We start from the raw sequence: 26,926 nt of genomic DNA, 5'->3' as shown, positions 1-26,926 counted from the left end.
AAGCTTTATAATATTTATGAGATTTTTTTCAATAAGATTTTTGTAAAAGTTTATGAGACACCAAACTTTGATATCAAGTATTGATTTTTTTTTTATACTATTTTAGACTAGGTTTCCAGATGCTTTAAGACATGGTTGTAGAATTGAATAGCTGTTATAATGTCACATGACTATGACTGTGTAGGTTGAGGTGTGGTCTCTTCACTGCTGGCCTCTGTGGTTGGGGTGTTGACAGAGTTGGCAGCGGTCAGGAGGGAGGAGAACATAGAGCCGGGTCTTTGCCTCAGCACATCTGGATCGCCTAACTCTGCCGCCTGTCGGACAGAGCGCTTGTCGTTAGTTTAGGGGTTAAGGATGACACAGTCTTCATCATTGTTATGTAAGTGTTTCTCTTGTTACCTCTCCGTTGTCCATGACCAGGATCCGATCTGCGTTCATCACGGTGTTGATGCGATGGGCGATGGTGAGCATGGTGCAGGCCTGGAAGGCTTCTTTAATCGTGGTCTGAATCAAGGCGTCTGTCTCTGCATCGATGGATGCCGTTGCCTCATCCAAAATAATGATCTGTTGGAAGGCAGGAAGGACAGTTAGTGAAGACGCAGAGGAGAAGAAGGGAGTTTGATTGGTGTTGTACTAGCATATACAGTAGATAGGGGGCAGTAGTAATCCAGTGGCAGTGAAAGTGGAAAGTGTTCAACTAAACAGAAACCTAAGGCAATGGACGCATGTTGTATATAAATTGGTGGCTGATTGTGGTGTATGAGAACTGCATACGACTATGTTGATTCTACTTATTTATCATAGTGCTGCTTTTGTGGCCAGGTCATTCTTGAAAAATAGATTTTAATCTCAATAAATTTTACTTGGTTAAATAAAGGATATTGATTGATTGGTGTACAGACCTTGGAGTTGCGGAGTAGTGCTCTAGCCATACACAACAGCTGTCTTTCTCCGACAGAGAAGTTCTCTCCGTTCTCCTGCACCTGTGCCTGTAGTTTATCCTCCAGTCTGGAGATCTGAGGAAACAAAAGCATACTCATAGCACCACTTCTAGGAATGATTAACACAGACTGACTGTGATTCAAAAGCCCATTAAAGGAATACCTTTTTGTTTTTGGGAAATCCACTTGTTCTTGCTGACAGTAACATGACAAGATCCAGAGTTCAGTGGTGGAATGTAAATAAGTTTGTTTACTCAAGTACTGTACTCTCTCTGTACCAATTTGAGCTACTTGAACTTTACTTGTGACTTTAGGGTTAGGGTTATTAAATGCAAATGTATTCTTTTGAGAGTTACAAGTTACTTTTTTAAATTAAAGATTATACTTACACAACATTTGAGTTTATTAAATATAAGTTTAGTTACACTGTAAGAAAACATTGTAAATATACATGACTGTCTCATATTTTACAGCTTACGTACCGAGTCCTTCATGTAGGTCTTCTCCAGTGCTGCCCAGATCTGCTCATCAGTGTAGTTATTGAAGGGGTCCAGGTTGTACCTGTAAGCAAGAACACACGTTATCATAGTTAGCGATCCAGTGACTAACACACAACAGTGAGAACACTGTGTGCAAACTATGTGAAGTTAGGAGTTAGCCAAGGTTACCTGACTGTACCAATAAATAGCACAGGGTCCTGGGGGATGATAGACAACTTGCTGCGTAGGTCCCGCAGACCAATGGCCATAACGTCCACTCCATCTATCAGGATGGTTCCTGCTGCCGGCTCCACCAGCCTGAACAGAGCCACGCCTAAAGAGGACTTCCCTACAGACACAAAGCATGGAGTACCTGAGAATAGTAACTTTAAAGATCCTAAAACATGGCTTAACATAATCACACCATAATCTGCAATTTTAGGGGTGCACTATGCAGTTTCAGGGGAGGGGGATTTGTTTACATTTAAGTCCAGTCCAATTTTCCTGTAAGGAAATTTTTTGATCCAGTCATGAGAATTTACTTTAGAAAATGTTCTCTTTTCTGACACACCCACGGTTATGTTGCACCTACATAAGAATGTAATTCTTTTCACTGATGGTCTCGTTTGCAGGTCATTTATGTTATTCAGAGGAAAAATGTGACTGTTCATAAACATTTGAAAGTTCCTTGTTGTCTTTTTAAACATTTACAGCTAAAGATTGCTGCTGCAACACAGCTGTTTTCAACATCTGCATTTGTATAACCCACAATACAAAAACCTCCACCTGTATGAAAAATAGATGATAAAAACTACTGACGTCTCGGTTCTTACCAGAGCCAGTCCTACCCACAATGCCAAGCTTCTCTCCAGGTTGGATGAGGAAATTGAGCTTGTTCAGGACGATGGGTGTGTTCTCTCTGTACCTCATCTTGTAGTCCTGGAAGGTGATGGCTCCGCTCTTTGGCCAGTCCTCTGGGACTTGAGCGTCCTTTATTTGTCTTGGGGCCTCAGATGTACAACCCTGTAAACAATCAATAACCGCTGCTTTAAAGGGAGGGGGTAAGAGGGGCTCAATATGATAATTAACTGCACACTAGTGAAAGCATTTGGCATCTTTCTTGGATAGTGGGATTGGTGTTGAAACACAGATAGATAGATAGATAGATAGATAGATAGATAGATAGATAGATAGATAGATAGATAGATAGATAGATAGATAGATAGATAGATAGATAGATAGATAGATAGATAGATAGATAGATAGATAGATAGATAGATAGATAGATAGATAGATAGATAGATAGATAGATAGATAGATAGATAGATAGATAGATAGATATATAGATAGATAGATAGATAGATAGATAGATAGATAGATAGATAGATAGATAGATAGATAGATAGATAGATAGATAGAATGGCCCTTAGTAGCCAGGCAACCCTGAGTATAAACATTTGTGAGGAAGAGCAGCTTAGAGTCTGACCGTGATGTATTCCTGCAGCCGCTCCACTGAGTTGAACCTGGCCTCCACCTCTGTCGCCTGCCTCACCACGTACTGAAGCATGCCTGTCAACTGGAACACACATGGACACCGTCAGTCAACAAATGTGTTGCAGTATGTCTTTACTAAAATATGCATTGCTCATTCAAATGTACCTGTATGGTGTAGGACAGGGCCAGGCCTTTCAAAGACGGACTGATGACACTATTGTCGGTGAGCACTATGAACAGAGTCACCATCAAGGTCATGGTTGCAGCCATGAAGTCCAGCCAGAAGGAGAGCCAACGGGTCCCGGAGTGGAACAGTAAGTAGTGGTTGGAGTTGATGTCGTTGAGTGATTTGAACCTACAACGTGGCAAAGGGACAGGCCAGGGTTAGGGACCATATTGATTCAATAACAGTGTTTACAGTGCAGACAGGGATCAGACACACCTTGTAGGGCTGTGCTAAAAAATGTATAGACATAGACCTATATATATATTGTGATATTTATTTACATGATATCTGGGTCGTTTTCCCACTCCAAAAAATCTATTTTTTTTCGATGTAAAACTGGGATTAATTCAGAGCATACTGTAAAAACCTTTTTTTTTAAAGTGTAGTATCTTACAGTTTGATGTGGCTGTCTCTTATGTTGTAGGCGTGGATGGTGCTGAGGCCCTGCAGGGTAGAGGTGGTGAGGGAGATGCACGGAGAGCGACTGATGTTCTCCATCTTTTTCATCTGTCGGATACTCCTCTGGAACACACTGCATGGGAAATCACAACTGTGGTTCAATTTACGTGCACGGACGAACAATCTCTCAAATATAAAATAATCTATTGCTTCAAGATGGAAACCAGATTATGGATTGCTAGGGTCCTATTTTTCCAACGGTCCCGTCAGAAATCCATTTGAACATGTTTACACTTGACTGCCTTAACTCACAAGAGAATGAGGGCGAACAAAGCTCCAATCACCAGCACAGCGACCAGCATGATGGGGAAAACAGCCGAGATGATGACGATGGTGAACATGACCAGCAGGCAAAACTGCAGGAAAGGGTCCATGTGGAGGGGCAGCACAGTGTCCAACTCCTCCTGGTCTTTGGAGAAGCGGTTTAGAATGCGGCCTGCTGGCGTCGTGTCGAAGAAACTCATGGGACTGAGGACAATCTGAGAGAGGAAAACATAAAAAATCAATTGGTAGCTGCTTTTAAAGAATAAATGTTTTATATTTCTTAAAATAAGTTCTCTCTTAATGAGCCTCACACAACATGGCAGTTATACAGACACTATTGAGATACAATCACATACACGTACACAACAATACCACTAAAAAACATAAGAGGTGAAGAGTGAATTTCTCAGAGCTCTAGTTTAGCCATTTCAGAATATTTACTGTTGTGGGCAATCCCAAAAGGTGTTTGAGGCATCTCCAATTACTACACACCTTCTCCAGCAGAGGGGGCTAGACATCTAGTCATAGTCATGTAGTACAAACAGTGTTTTGAAATACCCATCAAGGCAAATTCCCTCCAATTTGGACTATTTTGGGACACCCAGGACTTCTCCCATTCATCTTTATCTATTTATAGTATTTATTGCCATAAAGTTTCCATTTATTTCTCACATTGGTGGCTGATTTTTACACAGCAAACGTGTCATTAGATAGTTTGCCGTTTTTTGAACAAATGTTTAAAAAGGCTAAATGTATGATGAGTAAACGTGGCTATCTACGATCAAAATTGAGAGTTTGAATGTGTGATGGTGTAAAGATGGCCAGGGAGGGTCAGCCATTCGACAGTACCTTCCTGAACATGTTGTCGTGGAAATTGCAGGCGGCATTTAAGGTGACCCCGGTGTAGACGAAGCATTTGATGATGGCAAGTGTCACCATGACAACCACCACCACGCCATAAATAATTTGGTAGAAGTGCAGATCTGGGTTCTGGGAAATGTCTCCCTGTTCTGAAGTCTTATTGGTGAGCGAGAAAAAACAGAAAATGCAGGATTTTAGTTAAGAGGGACAACTGATGAACACATTTTGTTTGGTTGTGTATACAATAATGATGTATGTGCTGTTATAAATATAGTCCCCACATTGTGCAGAGCTGGGGAAGTAAAAAATAAAAAATAGGACAAAAATAGAGAGAAATACAGATGTGTTTATTAAAAAATATGTGATAACTGGCCTGTATACAACTTTAAACAAAGCTGTGGTTTCATCCAAAGTCACTATGGGCAAAAACACGGGCTAAAATACACAAAAGACTGTAAAAGTAAAATATTTTTATCAATAGGGTTCTCTTCAGGTGCTCGCTATGAATATAAATCTCAAACTAATGTTAAGGGTAGGTATGAAAATAGATGTGTGAGAGAGATGGTTGGTCTCACCCCATTGCCCTGACCCAGCCAGTTGCTAAGCCACCAGTTGCTGAAGGCGGTGGATCCAATCATCAGGACGATGTTCAGGATAGTGAGGAAAGTGATGATGTAGCCTGCAGCAACAAAGCAACCCAGTCACACCAAATATCATCAATTGAAATGTGTCTTATTTCTTAGAATCAGGCCAGTACACGTGTGTGTGTGTGTGTGTGTGTGTGTGTGTGTGTGTGTGTGTGTGTGTGTGTGTGTGTGTGTGTGTGTGTGTGTGTGTGTGTGTGTGTGCGTATGTGTGTGTGAGGGTACTGTATCAGACCTCCCGCTGCCTTGCAGTATTGACTGTAGACCCTCCAGGAGACGGCACCTTCTGTGTACAACTCCTGACTGACCAGCTGATCACCGACGACATCTTAAAGGGAACACATTTTTTACTTTTTAGAATCGTAGTACAAATAAAGTAACTTCCATTTGTATCAGCCTGTGCCCTGACTAATTGGATTGTGTTCCCATGTATCATTCATAAACATCTTATTTTTTAGTCTAAGTTTGTGTGGTAGTCATTTAAAAACGCAGATAACAGTGCCCATAATCTTTCTAACAAGACATTCATAGTGTTGCACTCGTTGATTTTAACCACAAAAAATTAAAAAAGAGATCTAGTAGAAAGGAAAAGTGAAACCCCCAGCATTTTTGTTACCACTTTACACAAAGAGCTACATTAATAAGGCTCATTCACAAAGACTCAAACACACACAGCATTGGGTAGGGAGCCAGCTTGACTCCAAGTTCAATCAGTTCTAAAGGCCAACCCTGCAATCAGTAGACCACTTGCTCTACCTCCTGAGGCCTCCCTCTGAAGATACACACACCTAGCCACACACACCTGGCCAATCACTGAGTTTCCAAAACTGTTCAACCATCCTATATACACACTTCAGTTGACGCCCTGCTGGCTGCTTGACCTTATTTCTTTTGGGTTCCCACATTAAAATGGAAACCTATGTTTGAGCCTGACTTTCTTACAGACACTGGACATCTAAACTGTATACTCACCATTTTGGTCTGCTGTCGCTCCATCCTCATTTTCATCTGACATGTCGAATACTGCAAGGGAAGCAGGGTAAGATATGATTAAAATGAAAGAAAACAATCTTACCTCTCTACTGTAGAATCTTGGAAAGACATAACCTATAATGTCTACCGACAGACAGAATTGTAGGTTTATTGCAATGTCTGGTAAAGTTCCCACAAAGCTTTGTACTCATTGTCCTTGGTCTTATCACCCAATGTGCCTTTGTTACCTCCATGGATTGCTGCCAGTACCTTTAACATCCTCTGTGTTATATAGTGTCTTTTTTTGCAAATCCAGCACATTTTTAATTACACTTCACTGTAAAAACTGTTGCTTTATTGCAACTTACCCTACAATAACCCAATGTCGATTTTACGACTGTCTCTGTTCTTTAGACTGATTTTAGTGATCCATTCCCACCAGTTTCTACAGTATGTGCCACACTTATTAGCCTACTAGTGTGTCTTTTTACTACTCTATATTAAACTCCAACATTTTTTCTCATTTATTCTAAGTCTTTAGGCTTCAGAAATTATCCCGTATCATTTATTTTGGACCATTACACACCTGGATTCACTACCCCACTGTAGGTGCGACTGCGAGCCCTCGGCATGTCTTCCGTCAGCTGGGCAGCATCCTCGGGTGACACTTCATCTTCATCTTTCTGAGTCTGTGAACGATGAGCAAACACACAGGGACAAACAGCTGAGTCTGGACAAGTTCAAAATAACACACTTTCCACCCTAACATAGAAGATACACCTTTAACACGTGCCCTTACAGAAGACATGTCCCTGCCCCCTCGTAAACTTATGACCCTTGCTTTATGGCCAACCATTGTTTGTGAGCTAGTAAAGAAATAAAGACATCGAGAAAAGTGTGTACAGCTAGTACACTGACGAAGAGAGACACATTGTGGGATAAAGTGTACTATTCAGTTTCATGGGAGGGAGATTTTTTTTTATATTTGAAGAGCCTGTGGTTAATTTTCAAAACATATTTCCTCCACATGTAATTCCTAGTATTGAATCATTCTATCATCATACATCAAAAGGATGTTATTTTGAGACAACTGGAACCAAATGTAATATTAGAATATATTTGTAAACAAAACCATGAGGCTGCTGTAAACAACAACAGTGAAACATTCACTTTTCCGGTAGCTTTCTACCTTCAAAATAGTGTTCTAGAGTTAAGAACTTCCAATGAGGAGAGAATTGCTGATTCAGTTGTGAGAATACCTTACAAAATGTTCACTTCTCTGACACGCCCAAAGTTACATGGTGCACCTTTAACGGAGCTAGAGTTTTTTTTAAATTGATTTACTTTGGACTGTTCGGTCTGGTAGTTGCTGATGAGTTGTGCGTAGCGTCCGTTGGCTTTGGTCAGGGTCTGGTGGTCTCCAGCCTCCAGCACCTCGCCATCCTCCAGAACCAAAATGTCATCGCAGAACTCAAGATACTGGCAGACACAAGACATGGCAAAGATATCAACAACACTGTCTCAGCACTGTAGCCAGAGGTCTAACAAACGCAAGCTCAACAGCAGTCATTCATGGCATAGGGCAGACATTATTTCTTACCTCGAGCGACTTACACAAATGTCGCTTATAATTAATTATGATTCAGGACAATACCAGTGCCAGCAAATTACTACCTGCTTTGTGATTTACAATTACTATATACAGGATGGCAGGAATAATCTACTATGAAATTCAAGTGCGTAACTCCTGTCGCGGCCCCATGAGGAAATTACAGTAACACTGTTGGTGCGTCTACATTAGGTAAGCCTTAGGTGATTGCACATGGATTTAATGCCTTCTGCTGTACATCCAGTTTTTTTTCTTGGCAGTAAAATCAACAATTGAAACATTTCGTGGCCGCTTTTTGAGCTCCTGCGCCAGTGTCTGGGGCGACCCCAGTTTGTTAACGCTGTCATACTGAGAAATACAGGGAGCTTTGTGGAGCTGAAACTTTGTGTCAACTCCTTTGGAAATGGCTTGAATGTATCCGACATTCATTGATAGACTGAACCACCAGTATAAATGAGTTTGCAAAGTTGATTGATCAATGATGTGTCTATTAAAATGTTTCTGTATATACTATCTGTTTTTTCCCCCACCTGCAGCTGGTGTGTAACCAGTATGACTGATTTTCCCCTGAGCTCCTTCTTAACACATTCTTCAAAGATGTGTTTGCCCACGTGTGCGTCCACAGCAGAGAGCGGGTCGTCCAGGAGGAAGATGTCCTTGTTGGAGTAGACGGCTCTGGCCACACTGATCCTCTGCTTCTGGCCTCCCGACAGGTTCAGCCCTCGCTCTCCAATCTGACAGCATGACAAAGAGGATAGCAACTTATACCCCGTTTCCACTTGGAGTTAACATCTGATTTTTAAGTGATCCGATCGCAAGTGAACAGCTCTTACTTCAAATGGAAACACTCTCAGGACGCATTGAAGACGCATTGAGATGGGATCACAAAAACCACATTTGGAGGTGGTTTACGTCGCTTGTGTCCGATGTGTCCGCATCCAAATAGAATAATAATAGAATTCAAATTGAGCTGCAGATTTGGTAATGCCCAACTCAAACTGCTTTCATCAAGAGGCCTCATATTCATCCTTTTTTTTCCGCACATTAGATGATCATTCTGTTTCCCTAACATCTGACTTCCAATTCACTTTTATGGAAGAATCAAAAAGATAGTCATTAGTATAGTTTGCACAAACTAAAAAAATACTATCCAAAATATTTTGCGCTGCTATAAGTTAAAGGTTAAAATGGCAATTCAAAGTGTTGAAAGAAAGTCTCCATGTTTTCCATGATTGTTTCCAACTGGAGTTGATATACTTAGGAGGATGACAGTGACTTTAGTAGAAATAAATTAATAATAAAAACATTGTTACATTGCAAATTGTCAAGAGCTGTTAGCTAATGATCAGCTTTGGGGGAAAAAAGGGAATCTCTCTCTTTGAGGTCGACTTCAAACGGCACACCATAGCTGTAGAGTTTTATTTAATTGCCTTTAGGCTCAAAACTACAAAAAGTAGAGAGAGCTGCGGTTCAAAACACTCTTAAAAAGAAAAGAGGAACTGATTATACTGAAGGAGTGAGTTACACAATGTCTGAAGCTTTATAAAAGTATCTTTGTAAAATAATTGTGCTAGTCCTTCTAAATCTAATATTTTAAGCACACTATTTTTTTGGAATTACATTAATTTTCAGAGCTTATGTTCAACATTTGTTACTCAACCTCATCCCTGTAGCTTTTGCCTTAACATAATGCTTCTCTATAAAAGTGAGAGACTTATGACCTTGTAAATCGTTAACGTGAGTGTATGTTGGGCTGCTGGAAAATATTAGCTTCACAGCCACAGACGAACATTGCATTACACAGTGATCATTACCCAGCCTGGGAAAAAGTTAGTGAAGCATCTGAATATTGATGACTGTTGATGAGTGTCATGCATGCTTTGACAAACCAATTTAAAGTATAACTCTAAAAGAAGCAAACTAATAAGTAGTATCATTACAATTACTCGGTTAAAGCCTTATCTCAAATCTATTTTTTCTCCAAAACCAGGATTATACTATATACAGCTCTGAAAAAAATTAAGAGACCACTCCAAATGTTCAGTGTCTCTCGTTTTACTATTTATGGGCATATGTTTGAGTAGAATGAACATTTTGGTTTTATAATATAAACTTCTGACAACATTTCTACCAAATGTCAATACATTGTTGTCATTAAGAGCATTTTCAATAAGTCATGTACAGATGAAGATTTAAGAAAAATCCATACTGGTCTCTTAATATTTTCCGGAGCTGTATATAGTATTTGCACAGAATATTCAAAGTTCCACAATTGTACAAAATCATCCAAAAAAAAGCCCCCCCACACACAAACACACATACAAAAATGACATTTAGTCAGCAGAGTACAAAGTACCTACTTCTGTTTGATCACCATATGGGAAGCTTTTCAGGTCAGCTCTGAGGCTGCACACATCCACAACTCGTTCGTATCTGTGGGGAAAAGACAGTGAACGTAGAATGTATTCAACAGAGCCATTGTTAAGGCATGCTATGGCTATTTATTTCACTTACACAAACTGTAATCAAAGGTAGAGGTCACTATTGTAATTATTTGTATTTTTGTACTTTGTTTATACATTGCATAATGGTGATTACAGCACAACTGTAGGTCTGAATACATTCATAAAGAACAGTTTAATGATGGTAAACATTGAAATACTGAGAACAGGTCAGCAGTTGTGCTTTATGCCACCCCTGGCAACATGGAGTGGCTTCCCCATGCTAGTCACACCATATATCAGAGATGACCTCTTGCCTTGTTTGACATGTCATAAAAACGATAAGAGATAAGAAGACCTTTCTACCACTTACACATACATTACGTGAAAAAGAAGACCCAGTCAAGCCTTGTTTTTAAAATCTATGGCCCGTGGTAAAATATTAACATCGCATATAACATTCCCATATAGTAAATAAAGCACCTCCTTATTATTTCGATAGGCTATGGTCACATTTATTTGCAGTTATTTATAATCGGTGAATCATTTTAGCAAGGTAACTGTTTACTTGGCCTGGTCAAAAGGTTCCCCCATCAGGATGTTTTCCTGGATGGTTCCATGGAATATCCAGGCCTGCTGGGAAACATAGGCAAATGTCCCATCAGCTGTGAGGGACCCCTGCAGCAGGTGCATCTAAAATATAAAAATAAGCACACAATCATGTGTTACACAGACAACAGCATCCGTTAAGCGATAACACAAATGTATAAGGAGCATAATTTTGCCAAACGCGTTTATAACAAAGTGACGGACAACAAAACAGTGAAAAGTGAATAACGAATAACAATTGTCAAACATTATGTCGGAGACTGGTAGAGAAAGAAAAACAGAAAAAGGAGGAGCCAACCTGTTCTAAAATGCTGGAAATCAGGGACGTCTTTCCACTCCCCACGTTGCCACAGACACCCAGGAGTTTGCCCTTCAGGAGATAATAACAAAGAGAGTGTAGGTTTACTCCTCACCCAATCCAGTTAACCACATGTCCCTCTATCAGTGGTAAAGCACACCTTAGGCAGGGTGAAGGAGATGTTTCTCAGGGTTGGCAAGCTTTCAGTCTGTCTGCTTTGGGACTTCTGGTCGTCCTTGTGTGCATCCAGCCCGTTGGCAGTGATGGGTGAAGGCTCTGGCTGTGTGGCTGGTCTGGTCCAGGAGAGTGTGGCGTTTTTCATCACTATGGCTGCGTCGCTGTCTTTCCCGTGCGTCAGGTATGGCTCCGGATTCTGGATCAGCAGGATTTTCTAAAAACAGTAGCATACGGCGATTATAGGCTGGTATTTTGTTTGATGGTGAGGAATAAAATGAATGTTGTGGTGACAAACCCTGAACACAGACATACTGAAAGAGGTTAATGCCTCCAATTGCAACAACCAAAAAGATGGGGATAAAATGGAGTATAAATAATAACATTTGTCAACAGGTTTTAGAGAAAATATTTATTATTTGCAATTAATTTGGTATTGCTTTTAATTTGCTGTACATTATATAATTTGCTTTTAAAGAGGCTATCGATAAGTTTTTATTATATTTGTATTGCATTTGTTTAGCAAGCGAGTGAAAGAGAGACCGCAGGATGTATCACAATGTGGTTATGTATTATTCATATGTGAATATGTAAGATTTATAATGGTAATATGACGATGGTGAAGCAAATTAAACTTTGATTTAGTACTGTTCCATAAACACAGGATATACCCGTCTAATTATAACCCTTACTGTTCAGGAGGACACAAAGAGAAGAGTTTACCCTTAGCCGTGCTAGTGACACAGCAGCCTCAGCCATGGCCTTCACAGACATGGGCATCAGAGCCAGGCAGAACCTCATGGAGTTAAAGATGGCGATGGTGGTGAATGCCTGGTAACAACAAAGAACGATTGCTCAAACAATACCGCAAACCATAAATCGACATGGTAATTTATTTGTATTGAATGGAACACAATGCTTCAGTACCCAGAAACTCAATGTAGCCAGCTCTGGTTCAATGCAAACACAAATGAGCAGTGTTTTTATCATGGATACGTGGCGCTACACTGCTACAGTACTCACATTGGACGTGTTGAGACTCAGGCCCAACAAAGTGTGGACGATGAAGGTGAGAACGGTGGCAATGGTGGGGATGATGCCAGTGATGCTGGTATTGATATTCTGGACATAACTGACCTTCTGCAGTTGTTTCCTCTCCTTTTTTCTGAGGTCTAAGAGAGAGATATCATCCCATATGTGGAGAACAGTGAGTGAGTTCAACAGAAATGACAGCAACTGAAATGTTGAAAAGGTGATCAGATATGAAGCTAGATGCTGACACCCCTCGACACTTCTATGTGTGTGAGGTGTTAGTTGGAGAAATGGCAGCTGCAGCCTCGTCTCCTACCTCTCTTGACTCTGGCAGAGTGTTTTCACTGAAGTGCTTTTTTTTGTATTAAAAACTAAAGTAAACTCTTGTTCAGATTAAAGCTTTTCACCATCTGTGCCACCCTCTCCAGATTCCCGTACAGGTGTGCATATATTTCCTTCGGCTTTGCTTTAATCCCAACTTCTGGGTCATGAAACATGAGAAATGGAGCAAACATCCTTCAAGATTGGTTTGTGAGGAAGCCAAGAATTGCAATAGTTGTAATTATTTACAACTTTATAATTAAGTCGTCTTGTGATAAGAAATTATCTTTCGATCCAAAGAAAAAAATAGGCCGTTTTCTCAGGATCACAAGATAATGAACTCGTTATCACTAGGAAACACATTTTATGTACTATATATTACTACCACTAGATAACTATGGAGAACTCAAATAAGATTATAAGTAACGAGAGGACACAACCTTATTTTTTTTCAAAGGCGTTGTTAATCGCATTATTTTGAAATGACACTTGTTTTCTTGAGATATTTACATAATTTACTCGCGAGAACAGCATTGTATATTTTAATATGAGGAAACTAGCCTTTGTTTACTATAATGAGAGAGCAAGCTTTGTTTTCACAACGTCACAACATAATTAAGTCTTAATCATGAGAGAACAGCACTAAAAAATTATTGCAAGCACATCCTTTTTAGGCTTCTATACTTTTGGGTCTACACAAAGGGAAACAATGCCTGGGATATTCGATTGGCAAGAAACACTGAAAATGAATGTGACCAGAAGACACAATCACTGTGCAGCCGTCTGACTGTATACCTGCGATCTTCTCCTCAAAGGATTCCTCCCAGGCGTACATCTTAATCAGTTTGATGCTGTTGAGAATCTCGTTCATTGTGCGGACACGGCTGTCTGTTATCAACATGGCTTTAAATCTGAACTTGTTGATGAACTTGGCTAAGGCAAACTGAGAGCAGAACAAAAAAAATAGACATTAATATTACTGACAACGGAAGCAGGCAGCAAATGGGAAAACAATAATACATAGTAGTAGAAATAGTCCTTGTTGCTAGAATAGTCAAGGGGAATATACCAGAACTTAATTGTAAATCATGGTAAATTATTTTTTTTTTAAATGTGATGATTGAGACTAGTCCACGAACCACACATACGGAATGGTCTATATGGGGACCATTATGAAAATGCAATGTATTTCTTGTTGACTTTATCTATTAATAACCCTGATAATTACAATGACTGATTTAACCGTAGCAAAGACCATTTTATTTTTACACTGCTTAATGAACTACAGTAAGGCACAGACCTGAACGGGGACAAAGATGATGTATGTGAGGACTCCAGTCAGAGCGGTGTAGCCCAGGACGTAGCAGGCATAGATTACACACACTATGAACAGCACTGGGGTGGACAGCAAGAAGCTCGAAAACAACACTGCCTCAAACATCCTGTGGCCATCGTTGGTCAACACATTGATCATCTGGACGGGAAAGAGAGGGACAGAGACAGAAGACTGTAAGGGCGAGTCTTTCAGCAACAAATAAGCTAGATAGACAGAGGCAGATTAAACCCACAAGACATGTATGACAAAAATGTTAAAAAACGCATAAACTACTTCTACTACTGCTAATAGTAATGAATGTATTTGTATCTCATCTCTATTGGTTTTACACAACATAATTAATCCAACCACAATTCATTAAAGTGGTTACAGGGAACTTTTGAATTGTATTTGATTTCTAGCGTCCTCTTAGGACAAAAGCTTTAGTGCTTTTACGTCAGCTGGCAATGGTGTCGTAAAAACGTTGCTTTGTTTAGGAAGCGATTGAAGGAAGATAAATAATGGTTATATGAGGATTGGTTAAGCAAGGTTAGCTTTGATTTTAGTACCATTCAGAAAACCCAGGATGTTCCTGTATGCCTGCAATACATTGAATGATGTTTATCTGTGAGTGGGGACACTTTATGCCTGAACCTTAACTGCACTTCACCCGCTCCTCAGCTACTGAGGAAGACTATTTGCATTCTGCTTTGTCTTGGACTGACCCCAGTTGACATGTTCAACACCATGAAATTAAAGAAAAAGGTGTAATCTTGGTGAAGTATAACCTAATAAATATAACAACTGTTAACTGATATACCTATATATTTGGTGAATAACATTACAAAAATATTTCCATTACACTACTTCCTGCTTGCCAACAGGAGTAAAGAGGACACACACACACACACACACACACACACACACACACACACACACACACACACACACACACACACACACACACATGGTTGGTGAAGTGATTCCAGTGTTCAGGACCTGCCACGTTAAAGCATTAACTCTTATGTAGCCTATGTGCCCCCGGGCTTTACCTCTCCCATTGAAATTCCACTGTGCACCCGCAGAGAGATGACTTTCTGAAAGGCCACTGAGGAGAAGGCGCCCTTCAGTCTGACTGCAGTGCGTAGATTCATGGCCCACAGCAGGGATATGAAGAAGGCTTTGCAGAACTCTGTGGTGAACAGAGCGAAGGCCAGGCCCACACCATGTGACACTGTGGACTCCTCTGGGTTATCAGCGTAGCTCAGGATCTCATAGACCAGAACCGCCTGAGGGAACAGAGAGGTTTCTGTCTGTTAAAGAGAAGCATCAAACACCCAATAACATGGCATGGTAGTTGTCGTGAGGGGGATTGTTTGCTTGAAACATTCTATAGTTGTGTGATATGAATTTTTGGGGCATTTTTCCTTTATTAGACAGATTTTGGAGAGACAGAGCTGAAATGGGGCAAAGAGGGGAAGAAGACATGCAGAGAACTGACCCGGGCCAGACTTGAACCCTGGTCCGATGCCAGGCCTGAGTCTCTAGGGGGGACCCTCTAACCACTGTGCCACAAGCGACCCCTTGATATTAATTTCTTTAATAATATTTTTGTTTCTGTATAAAATGAGGAAAAGGATCAGATGTATCCATATTTGTGTAGCAGAGAATTTTACTTTTGATACTGGTGTATTTTGTTGATCAAATTAAGTGTACTTTTACTTAAGTACAGTTTTTTCTAATCACTAATCCTGTAGTGGAGTATTTTTATAGTGTTGCAGAGAAACAAAGGGACCGTACCAAACTGTGGGCCCCATGCATTAGTTTTTGTGGGCCCCATTTCTTGAACCATGGTGAACCTTAATATCTTTAAAAACATATATTGTCTAACAATTGAACCTACAACCGTTTAAGTGACTCTGTAGTGTTTGTTAAGGTAGTCACTAAGAACTGTTCATACCATGTTAAAATGTAGTAATAATTCCTTCCTTAACTAATTGTAGCATACAATTGACTCAACTATGGAACTGGTATGTATCTCTCTTTCTCTTTCCTTTCTTTCTTTTGTCTTTCTAGCCCTGTTTCCCTTTTTTTGAGAGAGCCATTACAATAACCATGCACTTTAGCCTTGTGCATCACTCAGCTCAATCAGTTCTTTAGAGATGCTTGGCTGGAATGAACCATTTTGTGCTTCTTGGAAGGGTTAAGAATGCACACTGAGAGCCTCCACTATAAAAATAAGTCACTAAACAAATGTATTCTGTTTATTTGAAAATAGTATGACAAATAGTACTTAAAATTAAATATAAATAATTCAAAGTAATTATTTACCCCACTGATTTGGGAGCACTGGTAGTCAGTTCAACTTTTTCCCTCATACTGGTTCGCTCATGCTGGTACGTTTACTAAAAGTGAAACATCTGAATCATCATTTGCAGTGACTGTGATACCAGGACAAACTTCAGAGAAATCCCTTGGATCCAGGTGATAAAGCAAGCCTTGGTGTGGCTGATATCGAAAAATCTGATATAATTACCGGGCCCACGAACACAGCCATCATGGCAAGTATGCCAACAAAGGTGGACACAATCAGTCTGGTTCTCTGAAAGCGAAGCACCGCCCGAACCAGAGAGGCCTTCTCCAGGCCCACCTTTGCCACCTCTTCCTTCCAGAGTCTGTGAAGCCTGCACAGCACACACAGCCAACAGTGAGAGAGTCAACAACACTGTTAGCCTCGGTAATGCCTTCCTCAAGCAAAACTAAAAATCAGAAATCTCAAATGCACCACACACATTCCCTGTTCTTGACACTTTCCTAGCATTCCTTTTCCAGTTACATATTTCAGATAGGCTTCATACCTTTCTCCGCTGGTGTCGGCTGCATCCAGCGGTGACAGGTTGACAGAGCTTATGTCCAATTTATTCTTAAAGATTGCCCACATCATGGGAGTCATCCAGGAAAAAGTTGTAAAGGACAGGAAGCTTGCATCGTCCAGAGGGTGGGACCTAGACTTGGAAAAATCACCCAATTATAAGATCTGCAGTAGGTAGAATATGTAATAGCTGCTAGCCAAGCACAGTATTTGTCTGTAAACATGTTGCCTCAAAGCTGTAGCGCGTAACCTCTGTCACCCCCCATGAGGAATTCTGAGTAATTACAACAACACTGTCGGCCCATCTACATGAGGTAAGCCTTTGGTGATCGTGCATGGATTGTATTCCTTCTGCTGTAGGCCAACTTTTTTTTTACAGTAGAAACTATAACTGAAACATTTCATGGGCACTTCTTGAGCTCCTGTGCCAGTGTAAGGGGGGCGACACCAGTTTGTAAACGCTGCCATACTGAAAAATACAGAGGGAGCTGGTAGGCTTTATCTGCTTTGTGCAAACCCCTTTGGGAATGGCTTGAATGTAACCGACATTCATTCATATGAAAACGGTATGCACTATAGCTTTAAACGGATTCATCAAAAAATTATATTTAAAAACATTATAACAGACAGAAGTAAGTCATCATAGACACTGACTGTGATTTGGACCATCGGAAGGGTTTGAGGCTCTGGAGGCTCTGGTGGTATTTTCCAAACAGGGAAGGGCTGTCCTTTTTGCCGTTATCCACATCAGATTGCCCTAAGGACGCTGCAGATTCAGTTCTGTGACGGAAACTATCTTCTATCTTTAGAGTGGACACAAAGAGACAGAGTAAGAAACAAGAGAGAGAGGAAGAGGGAGAGGGAGAGGGGGAGAGGGAAATGGAAAGGAAGAGGGAGAGGGAGATGTTGCCTTTTAAAGAAAATAAATACAAATTCCTTAAAAGTCTCAAAAAGTTGATCAAACACATCCACAACAAAAGCACGGGAAGGGGGAGAAACAATAGGAGAGGAAAAGGTCCCAGGCAGTGAAAACAACATGTGAAGAGGTTTAAGAGATGTCTGGTGGAAGCTGCTGTTTGATCTCTTATACTCACATAAGAGACTCCTCCGCCACGGTCCTTCTCCAAAGAATAGTCGGTCTTCATTTTGTCCTGCATGCAAAGATAATCAGCAAAGAAGATCAGTGCCACAAGCAGCGGCTTAGAGAAAAACACACGCTTGTAGCCTAATTTAGCAGATGCTGACTTTCCACAGTGTCTGGCTGAAGGCTGTGATCATGCCCCCTTTCATCCATGTATGGACTATTATGCGTGTGAAGCTATAAAACACAACGCAATCATCACAAGGCATTTAGTTGGCTGAATATCACACATGTGGCCATATTGCATGCAAGGCTTTAAAGTCTTCCAAAAACGACAAACGGCTAATACCGTATAAACCATAAAAACAAGGCTCAGACGGAGGCAGAATACTTGTGTCACATTTATGTCACAAAGGAAATGAAAACACAGCCTTGTTAACATGTCATCTGACAGCAGCCATCCTTCCTCCCCACTTCCTCTCACACTGTGTCAAAGTTCTTTACTGTCTGCAGCAGGGTCATATTAAATGTGCACATTCATGACGGCCGGGACACGTGACCTCTGTTACGGCAATGCTGAAAAACCCTGAAGAGCTGAAAAAGCAAAAACTTTTACAACCCCATAATTCCAAAAGGGATGGAGTCAATCTGATCACATGTTATACCCACATGTGTAGTTATGTGTGTCTGAGGATAGGTGTAACTTTACTAACTAACTTATTCATAGATTTGGCATTTTGTCTTTCTGCATAACCAACCATTCGGTCCCACAGGGGGACCTGCAGGGAGACAATGACACAGCTATTTTGTCATGAGAAAAAAAACTTTCACTCTACATCCTATAACCTTAAAACCTTAGACTATTCAGCCAAATAATGTTGCCTGAAGATTTCAGCTCTGTATTAAAAACATATAATAACCAAACATATCCACAGCTGTGAAATCACCACTCATATTGTATTTTTCATTCAAATAGTTTAGATCTAAGGAAATTACATAACTGTGCCTTTAAAACACTAGAATACATCTAACTCACGTGAATTAAAGTGCATTTAAGGATTCAAACAAGCTTAACCTAAACAGAACTACATTTGATAAATAATATTAAATAAAGTGACAAAACCAAAACCTTATATAACGGAATAGATAGACGATACACAGGCTGCTTATCTAGACACCTAAACTCTACAATACCTAACTAAACAACCGTGCAAAACTAAAAAAATTAATTCTTTACTAAACTGAGTGAAAGTTTCTGTAAAGTAGAAAAAGGAAAACAATACTGTACCTCTGTGTGGAGGACTGTGAAGACTCACGGCAGCTTGTTGGTACTAAATATAAGCTGACAACTGACGCGCACGCTGCTCTGGGTTACACAAGTCCCAATAATAGAGATCAAAGGTTGGCCTGCTCATAGGTAAACCTCCCTTCTCACTGTAGGACAATATTTATCGGACGGCTGCCAAACCAATTCAAGCCTGTTATAGTAGATGAAACTAACTGATAAAGATTGGGGGGGTGGGGGGGGGGCTACGCGATAACATTAAGTTTAAACCTCAATTAAACTGATTGATCAACCAATAAAAGTGTAGGGGAGAACGGGGTAATTTGTCACACGGGTAGGTTGTCACAATCGTTATATCTCAGAACCAGAAGGCGCTGTCTGTGAAATTTTGGTATGTAAATATCCAGAATTGGGATCAGAGGTCACCTACATAGTCTTCCTTGGAGTTAGACTGCTGAATTTGAGGAGAGACGACTGTTTGTGTTTTTCATGTCAAATTGAAAATATTTAGCTCCTCAGTATTTTTCTTCTAGGCTTTTTACACAATGGGTTTATAACAACACACTTGTTACCCATACAAAGTGTGAAGGGTAAACCATAGTTTAGATTGTGGTTAGCAAGTTAATTAGTTTTCAGATGGTTGTTGGCCTTGATGCTAGCAAGAAATTCAAGTTGGGGTTGGTCGTCACATTTTTTGGGGGGTTGGTTGTCACATGTTATCCAAAGGCTGCAGTCAGAAAAGGAACCCAATAACGAAATAAATTGTCAAGCTGTATCCTCACTGACACCCCAGAGAAGGAAAGAATAGAGCAGGAAAAGGCAGCTAGCATGCAAAAGAAAAAAGGGCAACAAAATCAAAACAAACCCAGTGCATCCCAAACTAGACCAGCTGCCAAGGCTACATTAAGTTAATTAGGCCTATTTGTCAACTTGACAATGCAATTAAACTTTCAAATTTAGTTTTACTTTCTTGCCTTCTTTTTAATATTATTCCCATTAAGATAACATTGTGACAAACAACCCCATAGTGTTTGACAACCGACCCCTTGATGGGGTTGGTTGTCACAATGTGTAAGGGTGTCTTTCTTCTTTATTACAATAAGATAGAAAAAGTGAGGGGTACACATTTCAAGCCAACACCTTAAGCTTCAATTTAATGTAGGAATGATTATTGAAAGATGTTTAGGTGATGAGCAATTCTCACTGGAGTAAAAAGTGTGCCTACTTACCCCGTTCTCCCCTACTGTACATGACGGCTCTCCAGTCAGAATAGTACCCACCGGTCTGGTGACAAGAGACTTTCTAACTTTGATTTCAACTTCGAACGTTCTTGCTTAAAATCAATGATGATGCGTGTTTGTTCATGTCCACAGAAGAATGCATCTTGTTTTGATCAGCTTGTTAAATAAGGCATCTCCTAACTTGTATGACAATAACAAAATATTCTGTAAATAATAACCCAACTATATTACCATAGTGAAAGACACAAAGACCATGCTCCATTTTAATGGTTCAATGGTTAGATTATGATTTACTGTGCAGTCATGCCTGTTAAAGAAATTATTTGATCAAAAACCCAAGTGTTTTAATTAAAGAGATCGAGTCAGGCATCTTCAAAGTCTGGTAGAATTTTACTTGCGAGCAAAGCAAGGATACATGAATTGAGACAACGAAATGAACAGTAGCACAAGGCTTTATGTGTAAAAAATGTGTATGCTAACCAGTCTGTTCGTGTGTCTGGTCCTTGAGTTCCTGGCAATAGGGGGATGTCTTTTAATTACACTATTCCCAGAACCTTTATCAAGCAGATATTATTCTTCATACAATGTCCAAGAAAGAATGTGGGAGTCTCTTCTCTCCCCAAGGCCATTCAGTAGTAAGTTGCATATTGTGAGGTCAAACAACGATTACAGCACAAAGCATAATGTTGCAGCATTAAAATATTATACAATTTATAAGGCTAATTAAACTCTGTTAACAATTACCATAGTGAAAGAAACAAAGATCATGCTCCAGCTATAATGGTTCAATGGTTAGATTATGATTTACTGTGCAGTCCTGCCTCCTAAAGACAGTTCTGTGATGGTCAATGTTTGAAAAGATCAGCGACACTGACATGGCTATAATATAAAAATAATATCTTAGCATGCAGGAAACGCAAGAATGCTACTGGGTAGCATTCTTGCAACGGGCAACTGGGTGATATATAGATAACCATGTAAGGCAAGGCAAGGCAAGTTTATTTATATAGCACAATTCAGACACAAGGCCACTCAAAGTGCTTTACAGGGGCAAGATTAGAATACATAAAACACATTATAAAACATTTAAAAGCGAATAAAAGAAGCAAATAAAATATGTAGATAACAGTGGCTGCTGAATATTGTCGCAGTCTTGTCGCAGGGCTCATTATTTTTCCCATCATGTCTTATTCTTCCCTTCTCCTTGGTTTCGCCTTCTCCTTAAACTTAAGTAGATCCGTTGTTAATACACAGGACACATTGGCACAGGAGGAGGGCGGCCTACACATCCCTCCCAGGCCACATGTTTTCAGAACGAGCTTTCACATCTAAACCTTAACATGTTCCTAACAAATGTATAATCATCATACTAGAACAAATAAATGATTAAGACGTGTTAATTAAACTAAAACAGTGCAAAAAAGGATGCAATATGAAGAAAACCCTAAAAGCATTAAGTGATTAAGTCACACAAGCACATGTTACATACAAAGTAGTGATACTGAGTTACCTTGATTATTACAATTAGCTGGAGAGGTGCAGCAGTAGTTCAGCAAATAATCATCAAACCCTTCCCCTGATGCTCATTGTATATTGTTAGTTTCTTCACACACTTTGTTCAGTTCAAACTCAATGCTTTCATTTTTCCTGTTCCAAAGCTCTCCCATTCTGTGGATGATACACAAGATAAGATAAGAGAACTTTTATTGTCCATTACATTGCATGAAATGGACATTTGACTTCGGCATTCTGCCAACACAGTGTAAAACAGACAGCACATTCTACAGATAGACCATGTGTTCCATGTCTTTCTTTCTCTCTGGCTTTAATTTTCATTATCTTCATCACAGACTATCTCTGATCAATCTTTTCTTTATCCCACATGCATAATGCCTTCTAGCCCACACTGTATTGGCCTTTTAGCCTTTGTGTCTGCCTTTTTCTAAATGCTCCTTCAAAGCTTCCATCTGATTCAGATTCAGATCCACACTTTTTTACCATTCAAATGCCATTCTCCATATTTGTCACAAATTATTTTCACACAGCCTGAATAAACACATTTTTCTTGCAGACTGTAACATTTACCCATGTTTTTACTGTTACAGTTTAGAGAACCAAGGAGACAAGATTCATATCACCTCTCTTTGAACTCATCTGTCATTTTAACATGATTCTGACACTCAACTAGTCCAACTACTCCCTTACATCAGCCACACCGATATTCCAACTAATCCTGTTAGAATCACACAATCTAATGATTCTCCCACATTAAAGGGATAGTTCAGAATTTTTTCACTGCTGATATGCGGACTGATATGCCGCACTGCACTGGCGAGAGTTGGCATAGTAAAACATGGCCCAACTACAGTTCGCTTAAAAAAGTGCAACAAAAAAAGTCTGTCGGTGCAGTTCTGCGACTCAGTCCATAAATCAGCGGTGAAAAAAATTCCTACATCAAGCGCACAAATGAAACAGATATTCTTTTGTAGGCAAGCATTTACAGCATGCGTGGCAAAGAAAAATATTTCTTTGCTGGCGCCATCTGCAACAGTACTAAGTTGACTTCTGCTACAGCAACGTCTCCCTCAAACTCTTTATAGTGACTGCGCTGATGTATAATAATATATAATGTAGCAGACTAACTATGCCTACTGTATGTACCTCATACAACCACACTATCCCTTTAAGAACTCAGCCCTTTAGAGAGTTTTCCAATATGGGCCTTCTACCATCAAATATCATGTCTTCACCTTTTAAGTTGTTCAATTCCTCAGGATGCCATGTGGAGGAAACTGTGATGCAGTCAGGCACTCTTTCTCAGCCCCTCAGGTCGGTTACCATCCTATTTTAGGGGAGAGGTTCAGTGGTCCTCAGCTGCACATAATTGACCTGTCACCGTGTTTCAGGAAATCCCCAAGTACTGTAAGACATGACGGACCGGCCAAAAATGTTCTGAAAATGTAAAATGTCTGTGTCTAATGAAGATGATAGTTAGTAACTAATCACCAGATGACACAATATCTTCTTACAAAAATGAATGATCATAACAGAAAATTCCCTCATTGGCCTAACCATGTGAGACAATATACTCCCAAAATATATTGGATTTCATCGAGACATGCACACATCTCAATTAAAATGCTTCACATGTGATTTCAGGCATCCTGGTTGTATATAACGCTTTTGACATTAGCTGAAGTTATAAGTTAGCTAGTGAGCTAATTAGAAACAAACTTAAACAAGTATTTGCATTAATTTAGAACATTCATTGATATTTTCCTTTTGAACAAATGATACACTTACCTGAGGTTGTTTAAATGTCAAAAAACATTCTTCTTGCTGAGAAACTTAGTGAAGCACCTGAGTGGGTGGGCTCAATTATGGCTACCAAAATAGTTAAACAAATAATAATAATTATCACTTTGTCCACCTTTAAGAGCCAAGTAAAGGTATGGCTAAGAACTAACCAAAGGTGCAACCACCTCTAAATGTATGCTGTAACCTATTAGTTGTGTATTCCTTTAACTTACTCATCCTACTAATGAATTATCATGTGTTTCTTTTCTTTCTTTCTATTTCTCAGTGTTTTTACAAAGCAAATGTTTTTATTGTATATCTTTGTCATTTTTATTGTTACATCAACCTGCCTAATGGACTACAGATGGAAATTAGCCTCTGGCTACAATCTGTCCTTTTTACGTGTACTGCTGTACATGTTCACTAACGTGCATTGTCCTGAAATAAATAAATAAATACATTTGTTTGTAACACTTTAGGTGTACTATGTATTCATGCCTTTTTCCCCACATCAAGTTTTTGCTTGCTGAGGTTACAACCTTGATTAACAGACCAGAGAGAGGTGTGTGTGCCAGGATCCCAGAGCACATACTGTATCTTCATTCATTATTGATCTTCCAAGACGGCACAACAATCTAACAGTCATTTACCCGCTGTGCTCTTTTACCTGTGAGACTGGTAAACACACACCTTTCACACAGATAAAGAGTTTATTTTCCTGAATCATACTGATTCTTGAATTCTTGAACAATACCCAGCTCTAATTATTCATGTGTAGTCTGTTGTTGCTTCTAAGCAAGGCTTTGTGTTATGTGAGGTCACAGAAACAAACTTAGATAAGGTAATTATGCAAATCTCATTCAAACTAAAAGTAATTAAATTTTTCCTGGAAAAAGGGCAAGCTATAGTATTTATAATGGCAGGCAGTGTGCAGGGTTGTTCTCAGTCTTTGAGTAACGTATTTGATACTTTATGCCGCTGCGCTAAATACTTTAATTAAGTGCAGCAAAATGCAGCATTGCTCTCAGTGAAACGACCTTTTTGAATACTAAAACACTCAGGAGTCCACATATCTCTGGTTTGTTATTTAATGATGAAGCCAGATTCCACTGCCATCTGTTCCATGCCTTACAACAGGTTGAATAAGATTGCTTCAAAATGGATATTTCTTAGGATTCACAGTGGATTTTTTTCTCATGGGAGCCAGAAACAGCAGGTTCCATGAATATGCTTTCTCTTTGTGAAATTAAAGGAAAAAAAAGAAAGACAATGGGACATGCTAAACCATTGTTGGAATAATGCCAAAACTCGAATATAGGCCTATACGTGTGTGTGTGTGTGTATATATATATATACAGTCATATGAAAAAGTTTGGGAACCCCTCTCAGCCGGCATTATAATTGACTCTGCTTTCACAAAAAAAAAGATAAAAGTGGTATGTCTTTAATTTACCAGGAACAGCTAAGTACTGGGATGTTTTCCAAACAAAGATTTTTTGAAAAGCAGTATTTGGTTGTATGAAATAAAATAAAATGTGAAAAACTGGCTGTGCAAAAATATGGGTACCCTTGTGGTTTTGTTGATTTTAATGCCTGTAACAGCATGTAAAACTGATGACTTTAAACACACAGTTGGTTGGATTATGTTGTTAAGCCTTGAACCTCATAGAATTGTCTGTTTAATCATGAGAAAATTTATTTTAGGTGCCTAAATGCAAGTTGCACTTCTCTTTGACTCTCTGCTGAAGTGAAACAGAATGGGATCATCAAAACAGCTCCCAAAAGATCTGAAAAACAAAGATTGTTCATTGTCATGGTTTAGGGGAAGGCTACAAGAAGCTTTCCCAAAGGTTTCAATTGTCAATTTCGACTTGTCAGGAAATGGAAGGACACAGGCATAGTGGCAGTTAAACCCAGTCATGGCAGAACAAGAAAAAAACAGGAGCGGCATAGGTGGAGGATTGTGAGAATGGTTGCACACAACCCACAGATCACCTCCAAAGACCTGCAAGAACATCTGGCTGCAGATTGTGTATCTGTACATCGTTCAACAATTCAGCGCAATTTGCACCAAAACATCTGCTTTTTATAAAGACCAAATAACTTAATTTTTGTCTCATCAGTCCAAAGCATTTTCTTCCAATATGAAGCTGGCTTGTCTAAATGAGCTTTTGCATACTCAATGCAACTGTATCTGTGGCGTGGGCGCAGAAAGGGCTTCCTTCTCATCACCCGGCCATACAGATGTTTTGGTGCAAATTGCACTGAATTGTAGAACCATGTACAGATACACAATCTGCAGCCAGATGTTCTTGCAGGTCTTTGGAGGTGATCTTTGGGTTGTGTGCAACCATTCTCACAATCCGCCGCATATGCCGCTCTTGTACTTTTCTTGGTCTGCTAGACCTGGGTTTAACTGCAACTGTGCCTGTGTCCTTCCATTCCCTGACAACGTTCCTTACAGTAGAAATTGACAATTGAAACCTTTGGGAAAGCTTCTTGTAGCCTTCCCCTAAACCATGACAATGAATAATCTTTGTTTTTCAGATCTTTTGGGAGCTGTTTTGATGATCCCATTCTGTCTCACTTCAGCAGAGAGTCAAAGAGAAGTGCAACTTGCATTTAGGCACCTAAAATAAATTTTCTCATGATTAAACAGACAATTCTATGAGGTTCAAGGCATAACAACATAATCCAACCAACTTTGCGTTTAAAGTCATCAGTTTTACATGCTGTTACAGGCATTAAAATCAACAAAACCACAAGGGTACCCATATTTTTGCACAGCCAGTTTTTCACATTTTATTTTATTTCATACAACCAAATACTGCTTTTCAAAAAAATCTTTGTTTGGAAAACATCCCAGTACTTAGCTGTTCCTGGTAAATTAAAGACATACCACTTTTATCTTTTTTTTTGTGAAAGCAGAGTCAATTATGATGCCGGCTGAGAGGGGTTCCCAAACTTTTTCATATGATTGTATATATATATATATATATATATATATATAT

At 39.6% G+C, this 26,926-nt stretch overlaps 1 protein-coding gene across 1 annotated transcript; it reads right to left on the bottom strand.

Annotated features, from left to right (window-relative positions):
- Nucleotides 1–170: 170 nt before the first annotated feature.
- Nucleotides 171–18,614, bottom strand: abcc12 (ATP-binding cassette, sub-family C (CFTR/MRP), member 12; the record flags this gene model as incomplete). The annotated part of the gene is made up of 32 exons (XM_080046890.1): nt 171–314; nt 400–564; nt 903–1,016; nt 1,424–1,502; nt 1,610–1,769; nt 2,254–2,443; nt 2,907–2,996; nt 3,080–3,269; nt 3,535–3,672; nt 3,852–4,078; nt 4,713–4,880; nt 5,300–5,403; nt 5,604–5,696; nt 6,341–6,391; nt 6,927–7,029; nt 7,685–7,819; nt 8,480–8,683; nt 10,310–10,382; nt 10,959–11,083; nt 11,298–11,369; nt 11,458–11,688; nt 12,195–12,302; nt 12,495–12,643; nt 13,620–13,767; nt 14,125–14,298; nt 15,192–15,428; nt 16,676–16,823; nt 16,998–17,144; nt 17,666–17,814; nt 18,106–18,162; nt 18,257–18,329; nt 18,577–18,614. 32 exons carry the CDS (start codon nt 18,612–18,614, stop codon nt 171–173), a joined length of 4,284 nt encoding a protein of 1,427 aa, XP_079903016.1.
- Between the last annotated feature and the right edge of the window lie 8,312 nt (nt 18,615–26,926).

Source organism: Ammodytes marinus (assembly GCF_949987685.1).
Source record: "Ammodytes marinus genome assembly, chromosome: 1".
In the NCBI taxonomy this organism is placed as follows: domain Eukaryota; kingdom Metazoa; phylum Chordata; class Actinopteri; order Uranoscopiformes; family Ammodytidae; genus Ammodytes; species Ammodytes marinus.
This window is presented reverse-complemented; position numbering and strand designations above follow the sequence as displayed.